Raw genomic sequence first — 26640 nt, 5'->3', positions numbered from 1 at the left:
GAGTTCTGAGCCTCCTACTTGTTGCCCATCAGCATCATCCACAGCAGGTCCTTCTCACCAGCCTTCATCTACTTTGGAGCAATCATTTTGACATCACACTCAAGAACAGCGTACTAACAATGTCTCTCCTCCAATTTTTAGAGAACCACCCCCTTTGGAAATTACCTATCTTTCTTTTATAGTACATAGACAACTGGGTGCTCAGCACTGTGATAGAGGGATATGTTATCCAATTCACTTCTCTCCCCTTCTCCAACCCACCTTCTGGTCCCGTTTCAGGGACACGAGGTGGTGTTAATGCAGGAATTAGTATCTTTTGGGCTTGGGCACAATAGATAATGAAGTTCCTTACCACCACAGAGGGAAAGGCTTCTCTTCCTACTACTTCCTGCTTTCCAAAAAGAGAGGTTGTCTTCATCCCTTCCTGGATTTACGAAAACTGAACAGATTTATCAAGAAAATCAAGTTCAGGATGGTTACCCTTCAGTCTATTATCAGTTCCCTCGAGAAGAAAGATCGGTATGCTGCCTTCAATCTGCAGATTGTTACTTTCTGTGCTGGGATGTGTTCCACATGAAAGTATCTCTGAGTCATAGTAGCAACATGCACTACCAGTACATGATACTGCCCTTCAGCCTTGAGGATGCTCACTAAGCATATAGCAGTGGTAGCAGCCTATTTGCACTGTTCAGGAATTCAGATATTTCCTTACCTGGATGATTGGCGAGTTTGGGGAAAGTCAATGTTCTATGTCCAGAACAACATCCTAGTCATCAGACATCTGTTTTCTCATCTTGGTCTAAAATGGAATGTAGAAAAATCAACATTACAACCAACACACAGAATAAATTTTGTAGGGGGGGGATCTGGCCTCTGTGACCTATGGCTATCTTCTGATGGACAGATTCTAGTCCATAGTATCTATGTCTGAAACCCTCCAGTTGAACCCAAGGACTACCTGCCACATTTGAAATTTTCTGGCCTCTCCATTGGTTCTGTGACAGTCAATTTAGCTTCCATCCCTGTGATACATCTACCAGTAAATGAGTTATTTCTGTCTTTTCACATCCCTTGGTATCTAGATTTTGAAAGGCCCTTATTCACATGGACCCATTTGTGTCTGATCCCAGTACCTTCATGGGACTTGAATGTAGTTTTGTCTTGTTTAATGGGTTCCCCTTTCAAACTTTTAGCAACAACTTCCTTATCGTTGCTATTAATGAAAGCAATTTTGGTAGCAATTACTTCTGTGAGGAAGGTATCACAGCTCCAGGCACTACTAGCTGACCACCCTTTCATAATATTTCACCAGGACTAGGTCTGCCTTTGACCGCACCCTAAATTCATGTGTAATGTATCTACGTTCTGCCTCAATTAGACCATTCATCTTCCACTTTTCTTTCCTAACCCTCATTCTAACAAAGCAGAGGAGAAATTTCATACTTTGGATGTGTTCAGAGTGCTCTGTCCTTTTACCTGGATCACATAAAGTCTTTCAGGTCTTTGCCTGTCCTTTCTGTGGTCTTCTCTGAAAGGATTAAAGGGCAACTGATTACAGCCCAGTGTGATAGTCAGAATTGATCATCTGTGCTGTAATCTAGCAAAGGTTTCTGCTCCTCCAAGGATAACAGCCCATTCCCCTAGAGTTCATTCCACTTTGTCAGCCTTCTTGAGCAATGTATGGTAGTAGCCATTTGCAAAGCGGCAATATGGTTGTCTGTACGTAACTTTTTACAGACCGTATCACTCAAAATTCCCGGGATGGTGCCAACTTTAACAAGTCAGTGCTGCTGGCTCTCTTCAAGAAATCCAAAGTCCCACCTCCTTTAAGGGAAAGTGCTTGTGAGTTACCTACAGTGTAATATGTACAGTCACTCAAAGGAGGAAAAAATGAATGAGATCAGCTTGGATGAAGAGCAACTGGCTGAAGCTGAACCCGAGTAGGACAGAGGTGATGCTGGTGGGCAGAGGAACATATTTTGAAAAGCTTGCAGCCATGGTGCAGTCTCCTTTGGTTGAAGATACACACAGACAATTGGTCAATTCAGTCTGTAATATAAGAATACTCTTGGATTCCTCTCTGACGCTGAGCACTCGCAATGCAGCATCTGTGAGTAATGCTTTCTGCCATCTCTACTAAGTTAGGGACTCCATCTCATCCTGGCAGATGAAGACCTAGCCTCAGTTATTCACACTTTTGTTACTTCTCAGCTGGATTACAGCTATATAATATGCCTGGGCCTGAAACCTTCAGCGGGTAGGAAATTCCAACTAGTACAAAATGCTGCAGTGTGTCTCCTCAGCACCATGAATGCCTCAAACTTGTCTTCCGCTGTCTACTCTGGCTTCCCATAGAATTTTGCATCAAGTTCAAAGAGTCAGTCTTTGTCTTCAAAGTGCTTCGTCGCCTGGACCTAGGGTATCCAAATAATCATCTAAAGCTCTGGGATGAAGACTGGTTGACAACTCCATTCCTTTGGCTCAATGAAACTCTCAACAATAAGGGCAAAGCTTGTCTGTGAAGGAGACAGAACTTTCTCTGGAATGAACTCCCCCAAGAACTAAGGATCATCACAAACGTCACCATCTTCCACTCCGAGTGCAGGGCACATTTCTTTGACCTTGTCAGCTTTAATATAAACACATCGCAACAGGTCTATTTATATGAAAAAGGAAAACAAAAACAACCCACACTCTACCAAACCAAGACACTCTACTGCACATTTCTCTCTAGGGAGGTGATGAGAGAACAAACGTGACGGATGTTAGTCACATTGCTTAATGCACTACTAGAAGTCTCACAGATGCTATGACGATGAGCGTGGTGTAAGATCCTGCATAGAACAGAACAGAAATATGCTACTGCAGAGAAGAGGGCAGACATACACAGGAGACTACTCTTAGGCACAGATCCTCTTCTGTACGCTCACACCTTCCTCTGTACTTGCCATGGCTGGAGAAATAATTTATTCTGATTTAAACCTTCCTGGAGCCAGTTCCTCTTCAAGGCCACCGCAACGATCTCAGCATCTCAGTAAGTGCATTAGGTTTCTTATTTTTGCACCAATATGGTCAGTCTTTGGTTAGGATTCCATTTTTCTAAGATTTTTTGTTAGACTTGGAGCACAGATAATTTAGAGAAACTGTGTCCAGAGCCAAGGAGCAGCTCTGTGCTTTATGTATGGTGGGACTTAGTTAAAGTGAAATTCCTTACCACTCTCAGCATTTGGCAACTGAATTCCGTTAAGGTAATATAGTGCACTTTAGTTTGTTAGTCCAGCGTGTCACAGAAAACTTCAGTCACTGACAATTTAAACATGCAAATACAAGTGCAAAAATATAGCTGTACTTTCTATGACACCCTTCCTACTTATGTAATATGTATTTGTGGCATATAAGCAAACTACTGAGGTAACAATACATAGCATGGTGGGTTAGAGTTAGGGGGGCAGAGAGCAGTAGGTTGGGTGAGTCTCAAAAGAATGAGCACAGGGACTGTGGGAGGCTCATAGAATATAATTTAATTGTTAGAGACAAGGTTAAAATCCACATAGGTCTGAGAGAAGAGGTGGAATCTGAAATTTGGGAGGGAGTCAAACTATGTGAGGAGGGTCATGGAGACTGTGGCAGATGGTAGGTACTGGGGATTGAGGAGGAAGGGTCTACAAACCTCTGTGTACTGATGGAAGTAGGGAGAGGGAAGCCTGGTATCTCTGAGGAATGTAGGAACTGGGACCAGAGGAGAAGAAGAAGAAATGAGAAGAACCTGGCCATTGGGGAGTGGGGGTGGGTAGGTGGGAATGATAGAGGTAATGAAAGGAATTTTTTTTTTTACTGGATTCTGAAATGGACAAAAAACCAGGAAAGCTTTCCAAGGACAGAGATGACGTGTTCTGTTTCTACGTGCAGGAGAGACAGCAAGTTATTGCACTGTAGCTCTACTGAAGTATGGACAGTCAGGAGTTAGGGGAGACTGTCAATGAAAAGACCATGGCAGAGATGGGGACCATGAAGAGTTATCAGTGTTTTAGGAATGTTGAAAATACAAGGACGCAGGTATTACAACTTAAAGGGTGTAAACTGAGTATCAGAACTTGTGATTCCCCTGAAAAATGATATTAAATTGGTTAAAAATCTTGATAGTTTGGAGGCTGTTTGGGGAAAAAATATTAAACATTAAATAATTATTTTTAGAGCATATTTTCCATAAGTACAGTAAGGCTGTAAGGGGGGAGGGATAGCTCGAGCATTGGCCTGCTAAACCCAGGGTTGTGAGTTCAATCCTTGAGGGGGCCACTTAGGGATCTGGGGCAAAAATTGGTCCTGCTAGTGAAGGCAGGGGGCTGGACTTGATGACCTTTCAAGGTCCCTTCCAGTTCTAGGAGATTGGTATATCTCCAATTATTAATTAATTATTAAAGGCTACAGATTTACATGAAGGGTAAAATTTTCAGAAGTTCCTAAGTGACTTAGGTGTTTCTAAAAATCCCACTCTAATAGCCCAGATATTTCATCAAGCTGTATATCAAGTGTGATATGCTATAGTCAAACATACTATCTGTTTGCAGTTATACTTGTATATTGCCAATGATTCTGGCTTCCTTTATCTCATACATTTTCCTTCTTTAAGTGTAGCTACAAGTGTATTATAGTTAAAACATCTTGCTGTACATTTACACGTTGTGAACATAACGGAATTATGGTGCAGCTTCTGAAGGGGTTTCTTACAGAAGTGATAGCATTTTATTAGCAGGTGATATTTTCCAACAGATATTGCTTTGGTATCTGTTTACATCACAGTAGTAACTAGCATAATATGTAGCTGTCTAGTCAAATTTAATTTTTGTTGTGAGCCTTCATGAATTGTATCCATGCACTTTAGATATATTTTCAGACAGGATCTGATCTACTCTTGAAAAATATTTTAGGAGTTAGATTCTGCTTGTTACATCAGTGTAAATCCAGCGTGACTTCTTAGAAGTCAGTGAACTTGTTCTAAACTTTTTACACCAATGTATCCAAGAACTGAAGTTGACTTTAAGTGACTTTTTTAGCTGCAGTTATATCATTTTTGTTATGTTGAAGACTTATGTTAATGAATGGAAACTTAGGCCCCAATCCTGTGATCTGATTTGATCCTTATGATTGGTCTTCATTCACACCTGTACAGAATCCCATTGAAGTCAATGGGCACAAGGGTCCACCCACATGGATCCAATTGCAGGAGTGGAGCCTTCATTCACAGAGTCCAAGGCCAGAAGGGACACGTGATCATTAGTCTGACGGCCTGTATAACAGGCTGTAGAATTTCCCCAATGTAATTCCGACAGCAGTGTTTCCCGAACTTGGGACGCCGCTTGTTCAGGGAAAGCCCCTGGTGGGCCAGACCAGTTTGTTTACCTGCCGCGTCCGCAGATTCGGCCAATCGCGGCTCCCACTGGCCAGGCCCACCAGGGGCTTTCCCTGAACAAGCGGTGTCCCAAGTTTGGCTCATAGAATATAAGCCAAACTTGGGCTTATCTTTTAGAAAAAAAAATCTAGTCTTGATTTTAAAATTCAGTGATGAAGAATCCACCACGCCCCTTGGCAATAATGCATTTGCAGTCCTACAACTGAGGGCCTGATCCTCCAAATGCTTGTGGCTAATGTGCAGAGCTTTGTAAGGTGGCTCATCCAAAGGCCCGAACCTGCAGATGCTTGTGCACAAGTTTTCCTTCATTAAATGAGTCATCCCAATGAAGCAGTCACTCATATGTTTAAAATAACACCTGTTCTCAAATCTTTGCAGGATCAGGGTCTAATGCTGAAATTAAAATTAACTTGTCTCATAAGTTGCTGTTAAAATCTTATGACCAAATAAATCTGTTAGTCTTTAAGGTGCCACCGTACTCCTCATTGTTTTTGTGGCTACAGACTAACACGGCTACCCCCTGATACTTGTTAAAATCATAACGTCACAGTATTGACTTCACATAGCGGTTAAAAGTGGAAGACCAATTCCAATATAAGGATGATTTTAACCTTCCCACTTCCTTTTCCAGAAAACCCCTCTCCTTTTAGCTTGAAATCATTTGTTAATCCAAAGCTACAAGATAATTTTCCTTAGCAACGTTAAACAAAATTCAACAAGTGATTTTAAATTGAAGACAGAAAACACAACCACCACCACCATTAATTATTCAGCATTAATTAATATGAAATTTGCCATGTGGTGATGCTAAAAGGTTCTAGTTAGGAGCAGGGGCCTTGTTGTGTTAGGTACTGAACTCGTATAGAGCAGACAATATTTTTCACTTTTAAAAAATTACTTCCACTACTTTTGTCCACTCATAATTTCAGAACAATTAGTTCTCTGAAGTTCACAGTAGTGATCTGAATTAGGTCTCTGTGAAAATCCAAACATAAGGATCCACTTTTATGAGCAGAAGGATGCAATTTTTTAATTGAATAGTGGTTACAACAGGAAGGCATTTAATTCTCCTGTAATAATTATAAACTCTGTGAATGGCTTTAAGAGTGTCACAAGCTTCATTTGAAACCAGAAGTTAGTTTCCAATCCTTTCCCTAGGAAACATAGTTTGAAAGTATAGAGTGAGTTTGGTTTAAAGATGCTTCTGTTTACAAAAAAATTACAAAAGATTGCCGCTCAAAATCAAGACACTGAGTCAAATATAATAGCACTGTCACTTCTGTGTAAATTTGGATGTTACCTTAGTGGAATGTCTTTGTATTTAGAGTGCACCCGGGTAACAGAATAGACTCTGGCTTACTATCTTCATTTCACAATATAATTCCTGGGAAAATAGCAAACCACTGAAGTATTTTGGCTGGATTTTCAAAGAAGGCTAAGGGGTTTCAGCCACCATTGAAACGCCTCTAGCCTACTTTGAAAGCACTTTGGAGCACCCACGGGGGGGAAAAATGGTGGGTGTTTAGCACCCATTGGCAGCCCCACTATCAGTGCCTCCTGCCCATCAGTGGCCCAGCTGATCAGCGCCTCCCCCTCTCCTCCCAGTGCCTCCCACCCACCGCAATCAGGGGTGGAAGGGCAGGGCAGAGCGGGGGTGGAATGGCAGGATAGGGGTGGGGCCTTGGGGGAAAGGGTGGGGCCTGGGGTGGAGTCTTCCCCCCTCCCCTGCCGACACATTAGAAATGTGGCGTGTATGATTTGAGTGCCTCATGTCTCCATTTTCCTCTATGGGCTCAGCTCTCTGCTTGGAATACAACTCCCATGATTCATCATGGTCTCCCCTCTTGGCAAGGGTGGGCAGTCCATTTAATGGCACTTTTGTGTTAATTTTCATGGGCCCAAAGGATCAAAGGTGTTAATGTGATCCTGTCACTGTCTGACATTAAACACTGGTAAACAATGTCCAGGGTTTGACATACAAGTACCTCAGCTTGGTTAGTCCCATGGCAAACACACCATTAAAAATCATTTTAATCTTTTTCTTTCTTTTCTTTTTCTGTATCTTTAATAAAGCAGTTGAAGCATTTGAAATCTGAACTATTAAGTAAGGCTTTCATTTTAACACCATTCCTTATTTCCTTTCCCTTTCGCTGGAGAAAAGCCCCCTATCTGACAGGCTTTAGATAGTATTAATGACAATAACTGTTCTTTTTAGGGAAAAGAAAAAAGGTTAGTTGAGATGGGCTGGAGCTGTTGCTTCTGTTGTTTAAAGTCTGATCCTGTTCCTCTAAAAGAGAAAACAAGACAAACAAAAGGGGAGGGAAAAGAAACAGCAAAGATAGAAAATACAGCTTCTGTTTTTGATGTTAACTCTCAGTTGTAACCTTGCTTCTGCAGAAACACAAGCAGGGCACACAATCATAGCAGCCGCCCGGAGTCCTGCTAAACTTGTAGCACAGGGGTAGGCAACCTATGGCATGGGTGCCGAAGGCAGCACACAAGCTGATTTTCAGTGGCACTCACACTGCCCGGGTCCTGGCCACCGGTCCGGGGGGCTCTGCATTTCAATTTAATTTTACATGAAGCTTCTTAAACATTTTGAAACCTTATTTACTTTACATACAACAATAGTTTAGTTCTATATTGTAGACTTATAGAAAGAGACCTTTGAAATACATTAAAATGTATTACTGGCACACGAGACCTTAAATTAGGGTGAATAAATGAAGACTCAGCACAGCACTTCTGAAAGGTTGCTGACCCCTGTTGTAGCAGAATAGGACTGTTTGGGGTATCATGGCTGGTTGTCTTTTTCTGGTCACAGGCTTACAGCAATGTTGCAAAACGTACAGTCTTGGCTGCCTAAGCCAGACTCTCATTACACAGAAGGCAAAAGGAGAGGGATAGGAAAGAGAAGAAAAAAGGTAGAGGAAAAAAAGAAGAAACAAGGGGGAAGGGGGATGACAACGTCTCACATCCCAGGCAGTGTTTGGAATTTAGCCAGAGCAGGTGGAAGCAGCAATGTCCTCTGGGCTCCTCTCTCTAGGCCAGGCTGGTCAGGACATCTTTCAAGATCAGAATGAGGAAGGCCCAATGGTGTAGTGGTGGGTCCCAGTATATGGTAGCGGCAGCAGCCCTGATGGTAACATTTGCAGTAGCAGATGTTGGCAGACAGCTTCTTCTTGGCTTTTTTTTTGCCCCCTTCACCCCAAAAAAGTTTTTTTTAAAGGACCCCATAAAGCAGTGATGGGTGGAAGAGCCATCCCCTCATTATTTTATTCATGAATTAACGCTGTGTGTTAGTAGTACATTGCTGCTGATGTTGTCGCAGTTCTCATCTATGGCTACACATATGACGGAAGTCTAAATCCTGATGCAGAGTCAGCCACGCCGAGAGCATGCAAAGTTCATATCTGTGCTGTTTGATGAGGCAGCTCTTTCGCACCTTTCATGTGCAGCCTTCACCGTGCATGATCTTAACACAGGTCTTAATTTATAGCAGTCGGCCTTTGTGTTTGGATTAGTTCAGTCTTTCTGTCTCCCTTTTGTACTTTTCCTATCAACATTTATTATTATAGGTCATTGTGACATTTAATGAACTTTCACACACTTCTCACAATCAGGGTAAATTTGTAGGCCCAGTTATCACAACAGCACTCACATGGCCACGGTGCATCACGAAAGATTAAATCTGGCTGGGGAGCCTCGTCCATCAGGCTGCACAAAGGTTTCTGGGGGCCTGGGGCAATATTTGAAACTGAGACTCGCCACCTCTCCGTGTTTCATCCAATAATCATAGTGTTCCATGGGTTTGGGGACATTCTTAAACCTGATGCCTGGGGCAAACTGCTATTTTTGGCATCCTCTCTGTGTGGCCCTGCAGCTCATAGAGGAGACTAGGGGAATAAGGCACCCAAACTACAATTCTGTGAGATGTGGGTGGCATTTCAGAATCAAAATACCAAAAAAAAATCAATTTTCTGCAGAAAGCAAACACTTCTTTAGCAAAAAAAAAATTTAGTCCCAAACCCAGTTTTCTATCAAAAAAACCGTTTTGATGGAAAATTTCTCAACCAGATAATTTACAAACTAAGACCCCAGTCCTGCTAACACTTACACAAATACTTTACTTTTCTCACATAAGTGGTCCTTTTGAAGTCAATGGGATTACTTACGTGCTTAAAGTTAAGTGCAGGCACAAGTATTGTCACCTCTGTACTTAGTGATAGTAGACATTTGAGCCTGGTCTGTTTTCACAATGGAGAAGAATTCAGTGACACGGAGGCTGGGTATTTTCTTAGTGTAATTTGTTTATTTACACTGTGTACACCGGTCCTGGAACAGAGGTGATCACAAATGGCATGTAAACAAACTCCTCTTTCAGGAATCTCAGCCCAAACACCATGCCTGGTTCCCAGGAAGCAACTCTGCCAGAAGATGTGACTCTAGTAGAGAAATTAAGGCAGAGAGCAAACTCCCCTGCTGGTGCAACAGCTCCCCCACAAAGAATCCATACCACAAAATGAACAATAGTATAACATTTCTTCAGTGTTCACACATTGAGAAAAGGAATATATATGACTGTGTGTAACAGCACCACCTGGTGACTCCTGACATAACAGTATTTATAGGATTGCGGTTTAAATAGGGTCAAAACACAACTGGTGTATTTTGAACATGAAGGGAGGGCTAGAGGAGAGGAAGGAAAGGGGGGATGGTCACAGGGGCACAAAGTGATATGTATTAGCTAGGTTAACAATTTGGAGGCTTCATAGTTGTTGGTTTTAAATGAAGTAAGCTATATTAATGAATCATTAACAGGCCACTTGCCTAGCCCTTATTACTAGGCAGTTTACCATGCGTGTCAGGTTACAGGGGGACCATAGGAAAGGATCTGAAGCAGGGCAGAGCAGTGGCTGTGTAGAATGATTTCAGGGGGGGGGGCATCCCTGCATAAGGCACAGTGTGGGGGAAAAGGTATGAAGGTGCTTCTGAGAGAAATGGGTGAAAGAAGCTGCCATTGGTAAAGCTGCCCCTAGTGTTATATGAAGAGGAGTGGAACTCCCAGGTAAGGAGGCTGATTTCTCACACTGGGGGCTGATAGTGTTTCTCCAAACATTGTCTCTTACAGGTTCCCCTCCATGTCCCCGGTGGCATCGCATCGCTGTAGGGGTCGGATGGGCTGGGAACATCGTCCTGACAATAGCTGTGATAGCCCTGGGGGTTTGGGGTAAGTAGCACCAATCTGTTTATCCATTTGGGCTTAATGGTGTTCCATGAATTCTCTTCTCATTCCCAAATCCCACTGATATTCCATTCCTGATTCCAGTCCGTTTATGAATGAAATCCTTGGCATTACATCACCAGCCAGGTCAAAATGTTACAGGAACAATGTGCAGTTAAGAGCTGGATCCATGAAACTCATATGATCCAGCTAAAACAAGTGCACTGTTACATGTGGATGCGAAGACAGAAATGCACCTAGACTGTGTAGTGAATGGGATTCTCTCTTCCTCTGTCCCTACCCTAGCTGTGATTGGCACTACACTGTTCGATTTTTACACCTCCCACGATTGTTGTTTTTTAATCCCTAAATAGCTGCAATAGAAGTGATTTTTTATTGACGCTGATGCTGTTTTGAAGTTTCCCAGTTGCATGTCTCTTGTAAAGGGCAGACCAGAGGAACTCTGAATACATTGGAGAATAATGAAACCAGAATCATCAGTAACACTGAATGCAGCTCCTGCCTGGAGGATTTCCGGTCTCGCTTGAAACCAATTCTATGTGAACCCCACAATGGCAGCTTGGCAGGTAACCACAGCTCCTACTGTCCCAGAGTTTGCAGCACGCTCGCTGTGACTGAAAATCCAGGCACTGTGTTAAAGGGACACTGTCAGCTTGAAATACAATGGACCAGATTCTCATTCACACTGAGGCCCCTTTATAGCCATTACTCCAGTGTTGCGATTCCCAAGCATTCAAAAACCAGGAGTCAGGCCCTAAAAATTATGAGATTGGCTTATTTTAGAAAAAATATACATTTTGGGTTCTTTATGTTTGCCTTCTGGTTTCTGAGCCTTTAGGTTGCACTTGGGTCCTGCTGTCAGGCTTTTCTCAGAATTATGAGGACTAGAAACTTTCTGTAATGAAACTGAGATTCTCACATAATCCCCTGACTCCAGGAGCTGGGGCTTAAAAGAAAACACCAAACTTCGCAAGATGTGTGATAAAAATATGAGAGATGGCAACATTGCCAAAGTGACAGTGTAAAGGGGGCTAACCATGGGAGTAAACTTTTTCATTTTTGAGTCAAAGAGTTTGGAAAGCAGACGCTTACTTCAACAAAAACTAAAAAAAATTCAAACGAAACAAGTTTCCTGTGAAGAATTTCATTTTGAAAAAAGACAATTTTTTTCCCGTCAGCTCTACTTCTAACTACAGCAGGGAAAACAATGTTCAGACAACAGGGTGATTTTTAAGTAAATGGAATGTTTTTCAATGTGCTCTAATGCTCTAGGTGTGGTAGTGATGTACTATACACCCAAAGATCCTCTATCTTTTTTCTTTTCATCAGTCCCAATTGGTGGGTGCAAGGTAAATGTCGTGGTTACCTCTTTCTGTACCAGGAGGGTTATTTCATTCTCCCTGTCATCCTACTCCTCTTTGTGTGTCTCCACCTGTTTCCCATCCTATGTTTAGATTGGTAGCTCATTGAAGCAGAGTTTGTTGTACTACGTGCATGTGCAACACCTACCACAATGGGGTCCTATCCATTGTTGTGGCCTCTCTGTCCTACTGTAGTACTAATATTGATTATTATTTATTTGTATTGCAGCAGTGCCCAAAGGCTCAGCATTCAGGGCCCCATTGTGGAAGGTGCTGTAAAAACATATAATAAAAAGACAGTCCCTGCCCCAGAGAATTTACAATCTAAGTAAAATTAATAATTCTCAGCTGTTTGTGCAGAGGATCAGCAGTGACATCTAGTGGTCAGAGTAACTCCCATTGCTAGAGCATAGACAGTTTTAATAATAGTGTAATAATACAATTTCTGTCGAGATTGGATCACAAAGTGTTTTTCAAACTATGTAATACTCTCAGGAATCCTTTCCCCCACTACTGAAATGCAGCCACCTCTGGGGTGAAACTCAACAGCTGTTTGTCTTAGGCAAATGACTGAAGAAGAACCTCATAGCCTGTTGGAATTGCAGGGGGCATTTTAGAGAGGCAAACTGAAGTCACCCAGGCTGGAATTTGAACAGGTTCAGACCTCCCAGTATTCAAGAAGAGCCAGATGACTGGAAGGTAGCTAATGTAACTCCGGTTTTTAAAAAAGGCTCCAGAAGTGATCCTGGCAATTACAGCCTGGGGAGCCGGACTTCAGTACTGGGCAAATTGGTAGAAACTATAGTGAAGAACAGAATTAACAGAGACACATAGATCAACATGATTTGTTGGGGAAGAGTCAACATGGCTTTTGTCAAGGGAATTCTTCAAGGGAGTCAACAAGCAGGTGGGTGAGACTAATCCAGTGGATATAGTGTAGCTGGGTATTCAGAAAGGCTTTGACAAGGTCCCTCAACAAAGACTCTTAAGGTAACTAAGTAGCTATGGTGAGGTCCTTTTGTGTATCAGTAACTGGTTGACAGATTGGAAACGAAGAGTAGGAATAAATGGCCAGTTTTCACATGGAGAGAGGTAAATAATGGGATCCCCCAAGGATCTGTACTGGGACCAGAGCTGTTGAACATATTAATGATTTGAAAAAAGGGGGTGAACAGTGAAGTGGCAAAGTTTGCAGATGATACAAAATTATTCAAGATAGTTAAGTCCAAAGCTGAGTGTGAGGAGTTACCCGAGGGATAGGGTGACCAGGTGTCCCGATTTTATAGTGACAGTCCCGATATTTGGGGCTTTTTCTTATATAGGTGCCTATTCCCCCCACCCCTTGTCCTGATTTTTCATATTTGCTGTCTGGTCACCCTACCGAGGGATCTCTCACAACTGCGTGACTTGGCAACAAAATGGCAGATGAAATTCAACATGGATAAGTGCAGGTGCAGCTCTAGCGATGTCACCGCCCCAAGCACAGCGGCACGCCGCGGGGGGCATGCTGTGTGCCTGCGGATGCTCCACCGAAGCCACGCCTGGCGTGCTGGGGTCTGGAGCCACCCCTGGATAAGTGCAAGGTAATGCACATTGGGGGAAAAATAATCCCAACTGCACATATACACTGATGGGTTCTAAATTATCTGTTACCACCCAAAAAAGAGATCTTGGCGTCACCGAGGATAGTTCTATGAAAACTTCCACTCAATATACATCAGTGGTCAAAAAGGCAAACAGTATGTTAGGAACTATTAGAAAAAGGATAGAAAATAAGACCGAAAATATCATAGTGCCTCTATATAAATCCGTGGTGCACCTTGGATACTGTGTACAGTTCTGGTTGCCCCATCTCAAAAAGCACATACCGGTTCAGAGAAGGGCAACAAAGATGATCAATGGTGTGGAACAGCTTCCATATAAAGAAACACTAAAAAAGATTAGGGCTGTTCCACTTAGAAAAGAGGCAACTGAGGGTGGGGGTTGGGGGAGAATATGATAGGACATGAGTGGTGTGGGAAGAGTGAATAGAGAAGTGTTATTTACTAGGGCTGTCAAGCGATTAAAACAATTAATTGCACTGTTAACAATAGAATACCATTTATTTTAAATATTTTGGATGTTTAATACATTTTCAAATATATTAAATTCAACTTTCACAGTAAAGAGATTGCACTTCAGTACTTGCATGAGGTGAATTGAAAAATACTGTTTCTTTTGTTTATCATTTTTACAGTGCATATATTTGTAATAAAAAATAATAATATAAAGCGAGCACTGTGCACTTTGTATTCTGTGTTGTAATTGAAATCAATATTGACAACGTAGAAAAACATCCAAAAATATTTAATAAATTTCACTTGGTATTCTATTGTTATAAGTGGAATTAATCACGATTATTTTTTTTGAGTTAATCGCGTGAGTTAACAGCAATTAATTTATTATTTACCCTTCACACAATACAAAAACCAGGGGTCAGCCAATGAAATTAATAGGCAGCAGGTTTAATACAACCAGAGGAAGTACTTTTTCACACAACTAAACTGTGGAACTCATTGCCATAGGATGTTATGATGGCCAAAACTATGACTGGGTACAAAAAAGAAATAGATCCATCAATGACTATTAGCCAAAATGGTCAGGGATGCAACCCCACAATCAGTGCAATGCTGAACCTCTGACTACCAGAAGCTGGGAGTGGAAGTTGGATGAATAACTCCATAATTGCCCTGTTCTGTATATTCCCCAGGAAACTCTGGTATGGGCCACTATCAGAGACAGGATACTGAGCAAGATGGACTGTGGTCTGAGCCAATATGGCAGCACTTATGTTGTTAATGACCCCATGTGAACCTTGCTTTTAGTTCTCAGCTGAACCATGGCAGTAGCAGTGGTACAGCGCCCCCTACTGCCAGGCTGGGGCACTGGGTTCAGTTCTGTCTTAGTAGGTGGTGTCCCTCCTTCTCAGTCTCAGTCATCAATGTTATTTGTTTCCACACTTATTTCCCCATAAGGTCTCCCATCGGAGTATAGGCCGAGCCCGTCTCTGTTCAGCTTTTATGATCTCACACGACCAAACCTCAGTGAACATTTAATGCACCAATCCAGAAAATTCCACCCCGTGATTCCTGCACAGAACCTGGGTTAGAGCAGGACTGAGTTAGAGCAGATCTAATTAGAGAACAACTCTGTGTAAAGACGTCAAATGAATTCTCTCCTCTCTGGCCTCCCAGCTCTGCCAGCACCGCTCAGTCGTGCCCTACAGCGGGCCTGCCTGTTTGCATGCGGACCTCTGAAAAAAGCCCTTGCTAGTATGTTGAAGCTTTTACACAGCTGCAGGGGAAACTTCAGCAATATCTAGACCTAGAGCTGGTACATTGCAAACCTAGTTCATGAAAAATATGAAAAGAAATGACAGCTTGATGTCCTCTGATGGAAATAGAAAAGTGAAAGTCCTCCCCCTCTTTTCCAGTGGGGGGAACATCCAAAACTGAATGAAATCTTCCCCTACCCCCCAAAAAATCAGTATTTCCATTTTGAGTCCCCTCCCCCATCAAAAAATGACACCAAAACTTTTATTTTGGTCAAAATGGCATTTTAGCGTTAAAAAACAGCTTTGAACAAAAGTTTTCAGCCAGCTGCAGTTTGAATTTTCAGAATTGACGACACCTCTATTTCCATCTCTCCCTCCAGAGGGCTCCGGGTGCAAACTCTGCCCCAGGGACTGGCAGCTGCATGGGGACAAGTGCTACTGGCTGTCTAAAGAGAGTAAAAACTGGACTGGGAGCCGTGACGACTGCTCGGGGAAGAGCTCTCGCATGCTCGTGATCCGGAACCGGGAGGAGATGGTAACATAAAATACACGCTCATTAAACTCCAGCTGGAGAGAGACGTGTGTCCCTAGTTACAATCCCAGAGCAGCAGGTTTATCCAGCCTGGCTCTAACCCTCTGCCCCATTTCTCCTGTTCCTCCATTCTGGGGCATCTGGCTGATTAACATACAGTTCAGAACAAGACCCCCACAGCGTTCCCACCCCAGACTGCCCAGCTGGCTCCTGCAGGCTCTGCCCCCCTGAGCCCTGTCTGGGAGCTCAGCAGAGTCATTCTGCATAGAGCTACTCGCACAACCCCCCTACTCCACCAAATCTCGCCTGCCTTGACTGACCTCGGGCTGCCCCCGTAGCCCCACCAGGCCTGGATCCTGGTCACCTGCTTCTCTCACCTGAACCTCCCAGTCCAGGGGCACCTAGTCACAGGTGGGGCTGAACCCAGGACTCCCTTAAAGGGCCAGCTCACCCTGTGACACCAAGGACTGGTGCTGGCATTACCACACCTGCACAGAGAGAGGCACATTTCCCAGCACCTGCACTGGGTCTCTGCCCGCCCAGGGGTGAGGGTGAACTAGCTCAGGTGCTGATGCGTTCTCCTGCTGGCATTATGGGTAGAGCCACTGAAGCCAAGAGCAGGCATTTAACGGGAGCACTAAACGAATTCTAGCCTGTTCCAGCATATTCACCCCACCCTCTCTGCTTTGCACTTCACAGGATTCCATACAGAATCTTACACAAGGTGCAAATGATGTCTGGATTGGACTCACAGTGACACTTCCAGGGGGGAAATGGACCTGGGTGGACGGTTCCCCATTAGATCCAATGCTGTAAGTGCTGCCTGATGTTTAATGTTTGATAGATGTTTGGGAAAAGCACCATTGTATAAATTGCTGATGTTAAATCTCTAACTGATGTTCACTTAAAAGTTTTACTAGCATAGTTATGTCGGTTAAGGGTATTTTTGCTGTGCCAGCAAAGGCCCTAGTGTAGTGTAGCCAATTGGGGGAATTGGCATAAGCTGTAGTGGTAGAAACACTGAGATCTGGTTTACACTGCGGGGTGGGGGGCAGGATTCGATTAGTTACACAACTTCAGCTACGTGAATAACATAGCTGAAGTCGACTTACTTAGATCTACTCACCACGGTGTCTTCACTGCGGTGAGTCGACTGCTGACGCTCCCCTGTCGACTCCACCTGCCTCTCAATCCAGCAGGTAATGTAGACATGCCCTTAGATATGGATATAGCTATGTCCACACTACAGGGTTTCCAATATAACTGCACCAGAAACACCTCCTAGTGTAGACAAGGCCTAAGGTCCTGATCTGCCCCCCATTGCTATAGTATCTGAGCATCTCACAACCTTTAGGGCAGGGCAGGGCTATTATCCCCTTGCTATAGATGGGTAAACTGAGGCACAGAGAGACTAACAGTGGGATTCATAAAGGTATTTAGATGCCTAATGCCCATCGACTTCAAGAGGAGTTAGGTGCCTCAATATCGCTGAGTCTCTCACTTTAAGTGACTTGCCCAGAGTGTCACAGGGAGCCTGGGCAGAGCAGGAAATGGAACCCAGGTCAGCACCCTAACCCTTGAACCATCCTTCCTGTCACACATCTGCTCCTCTGGGCTGGCAGCTGGAGGCAGTGACGTGTGATCACTGGTGAGAATGTGGCTACTGCTCCTGCCAGTGCAAGGGGGACACGGCAGCCAGTGCGCCAGTCTCTGCCCCATGGTGCCAGTGGGGGGGACCCTGATAAGAAGTTGTGCCTAAGGCCCTAAACGTCTTACTTCAGCCCTGTCTCTGGGCTCTGCTGGGTTCCCCTGGGCTCTGCTCCTCTCTCTGGTCTTTCTGCTCCCAGTGTTAGTGTGCGGTCAGACTGTCCACACGGCCAGTGAGCACAAGCACACCCCAGCCTGCTGTGCCGTAAGGGCTAGATTCACAAAGAGACGTACGTGGTGGGAGTCTGAGTGTAGCAGCACCTAATGTTTAGGCACCGAGAAAATCCCTGGGATTCACAAAGCCCGAGTTAGGTGCCCAGGCTCCCTTGTACAATGCATGGGGAGAGACAAGCACCTCCCAATGGGATTCACAGAAACCAGCACACGAGGTGGGGAACCGCCCGAGCTAGCGAATGGGAGATGCCAACATGAGAGGGGAAGGTGCCTGAGCCCTGGCACTCCCCGCTGGGTTAAAGCCCTGAGCCCGGGCTGAAGTTGGAGCCAAGGGGCTGAAACCCGGAGTCCTGAGCCTGTAGGGCTGAAGCCCGGAGCCCCCAGCCCCTGCGGGTCTAAAGCTTGGAGACCCAGTGCCCCTGCTGGGCTAAAGCCTAGCACCAAAGGGCTGAAACCCAGAGCCCCGAGTCCTGCCCCCCAGCATGGGGCTGCAGCCCGGAGCCACGAGCCCTGGTGTCCCTGTGGGGCAGAAGCCCTGAGTTCCCTGCCCCGTGGGGCTAAAGCCAGGAGCCCTGAGTCCCAAGTCCCATGGAGCAGAAGCCCTGAGCCCTGGCAGCTGAAACCTGGAGCCTCCAGCCCTGGCCCCAAACCCCCCTTCCCCACTGCCACTCCAGCAGCTGAATCCCGACCCCCGGCCCTGGAGTTTTTATACCATGTTGGGGGGTGGGGGGGTGTCAGAAAGTAAAATGTTGAGAATCCCCGGACTCCATTACAAGTGCTACAGCTGCAGCACCATAACTACATTACAGTGCCACAGTGGAGTAGGCACTTTCTGCGGCAACATTAGGGTTTTTTTTCATCGCTGTAGTAAAGCCACCCCCTCGGAAGGCTGTAGCTAGGTCAATGGACTTGCTCCAATAGAAGATATTTCCTCACCCACCTTGTCTCTAATATCCTGGCACCAACACAGCTACAGCAACACTGCATGTAACCACTGTCTGTTTGACAGGTTTCCTGCTTCAAATGTACTTGAAACAATTTTTTGTTAGTTTTTGCACCTTTAGCAAGTTGCTTCTCAAACTCTTCCTTGGCCTGTCTCCTTAAACATTTACAATTCACTTGCTGGAGTTTGTGCTTTGTCCTATTTTCCTCATTAGGATTTGACTTCCAAATTTTAAAGGATGCCATTTGCCTCTAATGGCCTCCATTACTCTGCTGTTTAGCCAGGGTGGCATTTTTTGGGTCCTCTAACTATCTTTTTTGATTTGAGGTACACATTTAGCCCTGGGCTACACTACAAACTTGTGTGAGTTTAACTAAGTCACTCAGGGATGTGAAAAATCCACCACCTGAGCGACACAGGTACCAACCTAACCCTGGGTGTATACAGCATTATGTTGGTGGGAGGGCTTCTCCTGTCACCATAGCTACCACTCTTGGGGAGGTGGATTGACTACGCTGATGGGAGAAGCTCTCTGGTCAGGGTAGGGAGTGTCTTCACTGCAGCGCTGTAAGTGTAGACAAGCCCTTAGTCTGAGCCTCTCTGATGGTGTTTTTAAGTAGTCTCCGTGCTGCTAGGAGGCATTTTACCCTTGTGACAGCTCTGTGCTATTTCCATCCAACAAGTATCTTCTTGCTTATGTAGCTCCACTTTTGACGTTAAATGTCACTGTTTGGGGCTTTTTTGGTATTATCCACCCTACAGGGATGCTAAATTTAATTACTGTGTCACTATTACCAGGCAGTTCAGCTCCCTTCACCTCTTGGGGCAGATCCTGTCTTCCACTGAGGACTAAATCAGGAATTGCCTCTCCCCTTGGGGGTGCCAGGCCCAGCTGTTCCAAGCAGCTGTCACTGATGGGGGCTAGAAATCATCTCTCTGCAGCCCATCCTGAGGTGACATTTAGTCCCTCTGCTCCAATCGCTCTTTAAATTATTTATCCCCAGTGAAACACACTGAGGGAGCCCTTAGCTCAGTGGTTAGAGGCTTCTTCTCCACCGCCCCTTGTTCATAATCCCCTCTCCCCTGCAGCCACAAGGGGACTTGAACTGGGGGTCTCTCACTTTTCAGGTTTGTGCCCCAACTCCTGGGCTAAAAATTACCAAGGAGGGCTTGATCCTCCCTGCCATTTTGTGGGAGTTCACCTGTGGGGCCCGATCTGGTAAGTGGCCTTTGAACATGCACTTCCGGCTCGGAGCCCACAGGCATGTTAGGCAGAGGAATGTCTGTCTGCTGCTGGCTCATGCATCATGCTGCGACTTAGGCATCCAGTAGCCTAGAGGGAGGCAGCAGCGAACAAGCTGACAGGCAGACACACAGGTGCCTAGGAAACCTTCACTATGAAAATTGAGGCACTGAAAAAGTGTAGGTGCCTCAAGGGTTTGGTTGCAGGTAAGCCAGGGCTTTGGACATGGTTCTGGGATGTACGTGCCTAAAGTGGCTGTTAGGCTCCAGGAGCGATGGAGCCTTCTCAAAAGTGTGGGGGCCAGGGGGTCCCACCCCTTCCATGGCCCAACTCCTGCCCCTCCTCTTCCCCCAAGGCCCTGCTCCGGCCAAGCTGGAAGCAGGCCAGAAAGCCCAGGCTCCTCCAACTGCCCAGGATGGAGGGGCCAAGAGCAGCCCCCGACTGGAGTCCCCACCCCCCAGACCCTCCATCCAGGGCAGGTGGAAGGTCCGTGGCTCCCCCCAGCTGCCCACGCTGCTCTTATCCTGACCTGGCTCCATCTGGGGACAGGGCCTCAGAGCCTCGGTAAGAGCTGTGTGGGCAGCTGTGGGGAGTTGTGCATCCTCTACCTGCTCTGGGGGGGAAAGTCCGGGGGGCAGGGGCACAGGCTGGGGGCTGCTCTCAGGCCTCTCCACCCCTGGCAGGTGACAGGTCTGTGGCTCCCCACAGCTGCCCAGGCTCAGGGCTTTGGTGGGAATAGGAGGGGCAGGGATCAGGCACTTCCACTTTCAAAAAATGGGAGGGCCATGGCCCCCTGGTCCCCCCTGTTCTGGTGCCCCTGTTAGACTCTTAAGTCCCTTTGTGAATACAGCCCTAACCGTTCATCTGGACACATCCTCAGGCTCCCTGCAGCCGTCCCATTACCCAGGTCACGTGGTGCAGGTTTCCTCTCTCCCCTGAGACTCAGATTTGGTTTTCAAAGGAAAGCCGAGATGCGGGAGCTCAAGGTGGCTCACGACCATCTGCCCTTTGAGCTCACTGACCCATGAGATTCAGCCTAGTTCATTCCTTGCCAGAGACCCCCTCGCTCATCTCACCTCCAGGGCTGTCTTCTCACCTGAAGCTCTGCAGGAAAGTTACAGAGAGGAAGGCCAACACCAGAGCCAATCTTCCCATTAGAGTGAGGGGAAAGAAAGACTCACCCATGGGCCTTTCCTTGTTACAGGGACCACAGTGACACCGACTCTCTCTTTAATTTTGCAGCTTCTCAGGCTCTGCTGATGGGAACAGCTGTGCGTCTGTAAAAGGCACCCAGATTCAGTCTGAGACGTGTGCTGCTGAGTTCAAATGGATCTGCCAGAAAGAAGCTGCTGTGATATAAACAGTCGGGCTGAGGATCTTTATTTGTGTATCTGTAACATGAAATACTGGTGTTTAGGCTCACGGGGCAGGATTGTGGCTTTAGGCAGAGCTCTAAGCCGGGGGCAGAGCAGAACCCCGGGAGGTGCTGGGACTCAGGTGCCTCTCGCAGTCACAGTTCCTCCCCTCGGCCCTTCTTACTGGCTTGGGGTGTTGAGTTGTAATTTATAACTGTCCTAAACCTGGAAGAAATTACTAACCTGTGATGCATCTCGCGACCAGAGGTGAAAGTAAGCCAGTACGGGCCGGTACCTCATACCGGTAAGAAAGTGGCCACTGGTACGGGCCGGTACACAGCCGACGTTAAAGTGCTGCCGCGGCAGTGCTTTAAGCACCGTATTGGCAGGGCTGCTGATGGTGGGGGGCAAAAGGGGCAGCTGCCCCAGGGCTCGGCAATTTAAAAGGGCCTGGGGCTCCAGGCAGCAGATCTGTAAATCGCTCCAGGGAGCTGCGGGCCCTTTAAATCGCTGCCAGGGCTCTGGGCAGTGCAGGGCGGGCAGCACTGAAGGGCTGGCTGGGGGAGTCTGGCCCCAGCACTGACCCTTCCGCCCGAGGCCCCGCCCCATCCAGGGTCCCAGAGCCACACACACCCACCTTGCCCAGGAGCCCGGACACCCTATGTCCGGGTGAGTCCTTTAAGTTACTTTCACCCCTGCTCACGACCATCTGCCCTTTGTATGAGAGAGCCTTGTCTGTGCCACACACACACTTGCTGCTGGGTTTGCAGACACTGCAGGGTAGCAATAGGCCCATTCTGCCCTCAGACCCTCTGATCATCCACCTTGAGCGTCCAGCCCCCGGTCCCGTGGACACCTGTGTTATTTACAGATTCGCTGCTTCCAAAGGAACAGTTCCACCTCAGATCACTGCTCCGCTTAACACACAGCACTTACGTATGTTCATAGTGAAATCAAGGATCAGTTTAACAAAGCAGCGATTCAAGCAGAAGTCTTGGAAACAAATGGTTATATATAAAATAAAAACATAACGTGTTCTAGAGCCTGGACTTATTTAACAAGATATTCTCCTGTCTAACCGTGTCCTGCTCACCTGAAATCCTTGCAGCACTGTACAGCCAGGCACAGTGTACCTTTCTTTCATGAGACACCCCGCTGTTTGTGTCTTCCTGTAGATTTCTATTTTTGTGGATTTTGCAATCTCTCAATTTTCACCTGGCTCAGTACTCAAATAGTATCCAGCATCAGGCACACAATACATAGATGGCCAGACAGGGAGATAACCTCAGTTACCACCTGCCTGAAAGGTTCTGAAACCTTTTGGTGACCCACATTAACTCCAAGACCTTAAGAACATCGAATTCAGACTGGAACAGGTGCAGAGAAGAGCTACGAGGATGATTGGGGTCCCCCTTTTGGGGTGACACCGGATGTCCTGGGGTCCCACTGAGCCCCCCTGTCCCACCAGCCTGGATTCCCCTTATTCTGGGCTGCTGTGCCAGGCTCTCAAGCCCTCTTCCAGCGCACACACAGTTAGGGACACACCCAGCTGCAGAATCACACAGAGACTGCGATCAGCTCTCTGTGGAAGGATTCAGCTAAGGGATTGCCCAGCACGCTTGTGCACTGGAGTTAATGCAGGTCACCAGAAGGTTTCAGGACCTTTCAGGCAGGTGATGACTGAGGTTATCTCCCTGTCTGCCCATCTGTGTATCATGTGCCTGATGCTGAATACTATTTGCGTAAACCCAAAATTATATTGTCTTGCCCTGTATAGAGATCTATATAGCATAAGCTCATGAAAATCACCCCCTCCATCAATACGGAGGAAGATACGCACAGTTCTTTGCCCACCCCCCAGTTATGAATTGCACAAACTAGGTTTTAGAAAACAAAACACGTTTATTACCTACAAAGGATGCATTTTAAGGGATTATAAGGGATAACAAACAGAACAAAGCAGATCACTGAGCAAAATAAACAAACACGCAACCTAAATTTAATTCACTAAGGAAACTGGTTACAAATAGTGTTTTCTCACCCTAAATATTGTTTTCGGCAGCTTGCAGAGCTTCTGAAGCTTAGCGTTCCAGATATTTCCTACTTCACAGGCTAGACCCCTGTCTCAGCCTGGGACCCAGACTTTTTTCCTCAGATCAGTTTTAGTCATCCTGGGTGGGGATTCAGTGAAGAACTAGTGACCTGGATTAACTCATTCTCCAGCCTTACATATCGCAGGAATCTTTTGTTTCCCTGCTTGATTTCCCTTCCGCTTGTCTCCCCCCACCACACACACACAGTGGAAAAGTGTCCAAGGTGGTATTTTATACCAGGTGACATCATCACATGACCTTGTGGTGTTAAAGCAACCATAAGACTATTACCAGAAATTGGGGCAGCTAGTAAATTTATGGAGGACTAATGACCCACCAGAGTTTGGCAGAAAGCAGCACGTTTATTATAGTGAGAGTTAAGCTCAAAAGAATGGGGGGTGGGGTCACACTCGCATACTCACGCTCTCAGGACAGGCACGGCACTGGAGATGTCAGGATCCTTCCCGGTAAGTGTCTCACAGCGCAGCGATGGATGGTGTGATGAAAGTAAGTCTTCCTGAGGCACGATGGAATGCAACGCGGCGAACCACTGGCCAGGCGGTCCAGGCGAAGGGCCTTCATGGGAGGTACAAGCTTGTGAGTGCACTCCTGAGCACATGGCCCCTTCCCCTTTTAAGGATCTGCTCCTCATGGCCTGCGACTAGAGATGACTTGGCCACATCTGGTTGGTCACACTCCACCTCGGGCAGTGTCCATGCTCTGGGTGTGTGATCACTGCCTAATTAGAGTTCCAGACACCTTGTCTACCTGGGAGCTCTTCTGATCTTCCAGCTGTTCAAGCAGCCCATTCATCCCAGGAGGAAGGGGGAAAGCAAGTCACAGGTATTCAGAGAGGGAAAGGAGTCAAAATGGGGTGTGTGGGGGGAAGTATAACAAACCTTTTGAGCTGCTCCTACAACAGAGACAAGGTTTATTTGTAATGTTCAGAGGAAGGAACTCCAGGAAGATGGGAGATCAGCATCTTCAAAGACCCACTGTCTTTCGTAATGGCCCATCCAGGCTGATTGCTTACTATCTGGTGGGCATTTCCGATGTGTAACCAGAGTTGTAATGGTTACATCGTCAGTATTCCTGCCTTCAGATAAAGAAATGATACGTGCATACAAATTGGAGAATCACATTCAGTAAATCAAAACCTTTCCAACGATATCTCTCAAGATGCATCTTGCATAAACTACATCTTAGTTATGCCATACTCATATCATAAGCATAAGTGAGGTGTAATGTCACCTGGGGAATAAAGGGCTTGTTTTATAACAGGAGACTGGAAGAGCTTGGCTGGTTTAGTCTAGAAAAACAAAGGCTGAGAGGGGATCTGATGGCTCTCTATAAATAGGTGGGGGTGGGGAGTTATTAAACACCAGGGAGAGTGCAGAGCTCTTCTAGCTAAAGGATAATGTAGCTACAAGACCAAATGGGTCTCAGCTGGCCAAGAACAAGTCCAGGCTGGAGAGTAGAAGGTTTCTAACCATCAAAGGAGGGATGTTCTAGAGCAGCCTCCCGGTAGGAGTTGTGTGGGGCAACCAACTTAGTTTTATGAGAGACTGGACACATTTATGAGTGTGACTGTATGAGGCGGTTGCTGGTGATGGTGGGTGTGGGCTGGACAATGTTGGGGTCTCTTCTGGTATATGTCTTATGGTCCTAAATCTCATGCTTCAGGGCTTCAGCTGGTCATCTGAAGGGGTCAGGAAAGGATTTCCCCCTCCCACAGTGTATTCTGTTTTTGGGGGTGGGGGGGAGGTGTTTGCTTCTTGTCTCTATCCTCTGAAGCATCAGCACTGGCCATGGTTGGAGATGGGACGCTGGATGGGGTGGGCCAATGCTCTGGAATGGTACCAAGCTTTCTCTGTCTCAGGCGCTTGGCTGGCTGGTTCTTGCTCACATGCCCAGGGTCTAAGTGATCATCATATATGGGGGTCAGGATGGAATTTTCCCCAGGTCAGATTGGCAGGGACCTTGGGGGTGTTTCATCTTTGTCTGCAGCATATGGGCAGGTTGTTTGCTAGAAGCAACTGGGTTTCTCTCTCTTCTGTTAGAGGCACCTCCTTTCTAGATCCAGAGGTCACTGGGTCAGCCCCAGCAGGCAACCCCCAGTCAGGCACTAGGAAGCTCATTTTAAAGAGGTTTTTATGAGTTGTGATGAACTAGGCATCCAGGTCCCTTAAGCAGCTCTGAAAATCTCTGCCCAGAGCCTGGCTAATGGTGCAGAAGGAGACAAATAAAACAGGCTGCGTTTAAAAAAGTAAAACCTGTTTTGAGGGCACAAAATATAGAGTAAAACATTTCCCTGTGGCCTGCGCAGCACAAGAAATAGCCTCCAGAAGCCCTGCTGGCGCCATGTATGGGTTTGGCTGGTGTGGGGTTGCAATGGTCATGTTACTTATGAAGGTTGAAGCCTCAAGTGACAGAGCTCACTCCAAGTGAATGCCAAGGAAACCTGCACACTGCTCCGCTGTGTATCCTGTATCTGCCAAGAAGGAGTGAAGAGAATCAAGAGAGCTGGTAGGGGTAACCTAGGGCTAGAACTGCAGGGGGCTCTGGGGTGGGACTGAGGAGTATTGACAAAACTGTGGCAGAGGGAGCTGAGGCCTGGGATAGCCGGGAGCTGCTGGTCAGGCTTGAGGGACATGAGGTCTTTATCTACATAGACACAGCTCATAGCCTGCATTGATGTCAATAGCGGTTCCTTATTCCTAGCTGGATGTTTTGCCTTCATCCCGCTGCCTCTGTGCACTCGGCCTCTAACCCAGCTGCAGGGCGCTGTGCTTGGATTGTAGATGCGAACCGTGCCTTGTGCTTTGCTGTGAACATCACATTGCAGTTGCCAATGGGAGGTGCTGCTGGGGATCTCTGTGGAGCAGCAGATGGCAAAACAGCCAATGCCCTGACGGAGCCACAGCCCCAGGACAACCCTGCCCGTGCGCAGCCAGGGTCCGCAGTGGGCGTGGTGCGTTGCTTTCTGTTAGCATGTGCTGTATGTGAGCAACCTGCCTCCCTGTCCCCCCATGTATTCAGATGGCTGGGCATCTTCCCCACCCCCTTCCTCCCCGTGTGCTGTGGTGGGAAACAGGGCAGCTAGTGGCTGGGCATTGAAGTTCCCCCCTCTGGGGCTTGCCGTGCTGCTGCAGGATGAAAACAAATCATACATTAATTCTCAGAGTACAATTATAAAACCCTGCTCCTACGAGAGCGGGGGCTGGGGCTTGGGTGGAGTAGGGGCAGAGCCGGGGCGGAGCAGGG

At 46.4% G+C, this 26640-nt stretch overlaps 1 protein-coding gene across 2 annotated transcripts; it reads left to right on the top strand.

Annotated features, from left to right (window-relative positions):
• The first annotated feature begins 2753 nt into the window (after positions 1-2753).
• On the top strand, positions 2754-21711 carry LOC120392515 (killer cell lectin-like receptor subfamily B member 1B allele C). Of its 2 annotated transcripts, none has more exons than XM_039517319.1 (6): positions 2754-3034; positions 10542-10640; positions 11081-11221; positions 15710-15864; positions 16561-16673; positions 21171-21711. In XM_039517319.1, exons 1-6 carry the CDS (start codon positions 2950-2952, stop codon positions 21286-21288), a joined length of 711 nt encoding a protein of 236 aa, XP_039373253.1. In that variant the 5' UTR covers positions 2754-2949; the 3' UTR covers positions 21289-21711. The 2 variants fall into 2 exon arrangements, with proteins under 2 accessions (XP_039373253.1, XP_039373252.1); XM_039517318.1 differs by having other exon boundaries at positions 11054-11221.
• Positions 21712-26640: the final 4929 nt, after the last annotated feature.

Source organism: Mauremys reevesii, unplaced genomic scaffold (assembly GCF_016161935.1).
Source record: "Mauremys reevesii isolate NIE-2019 unplaced genomic scaffold, ASM1616193v1 Contig1, whole genome shotgun sequence".
Lineage (NCBI taxonomy): Eukaryota > Metazoa > Chordata > Testudines > Geoemydidae > Mauremys > Mauremys reevesii.
Note: the sequence above shows the minus strand (reverse complement) of the source record. Positions and strands in the feature narration are given on the sequence as shown.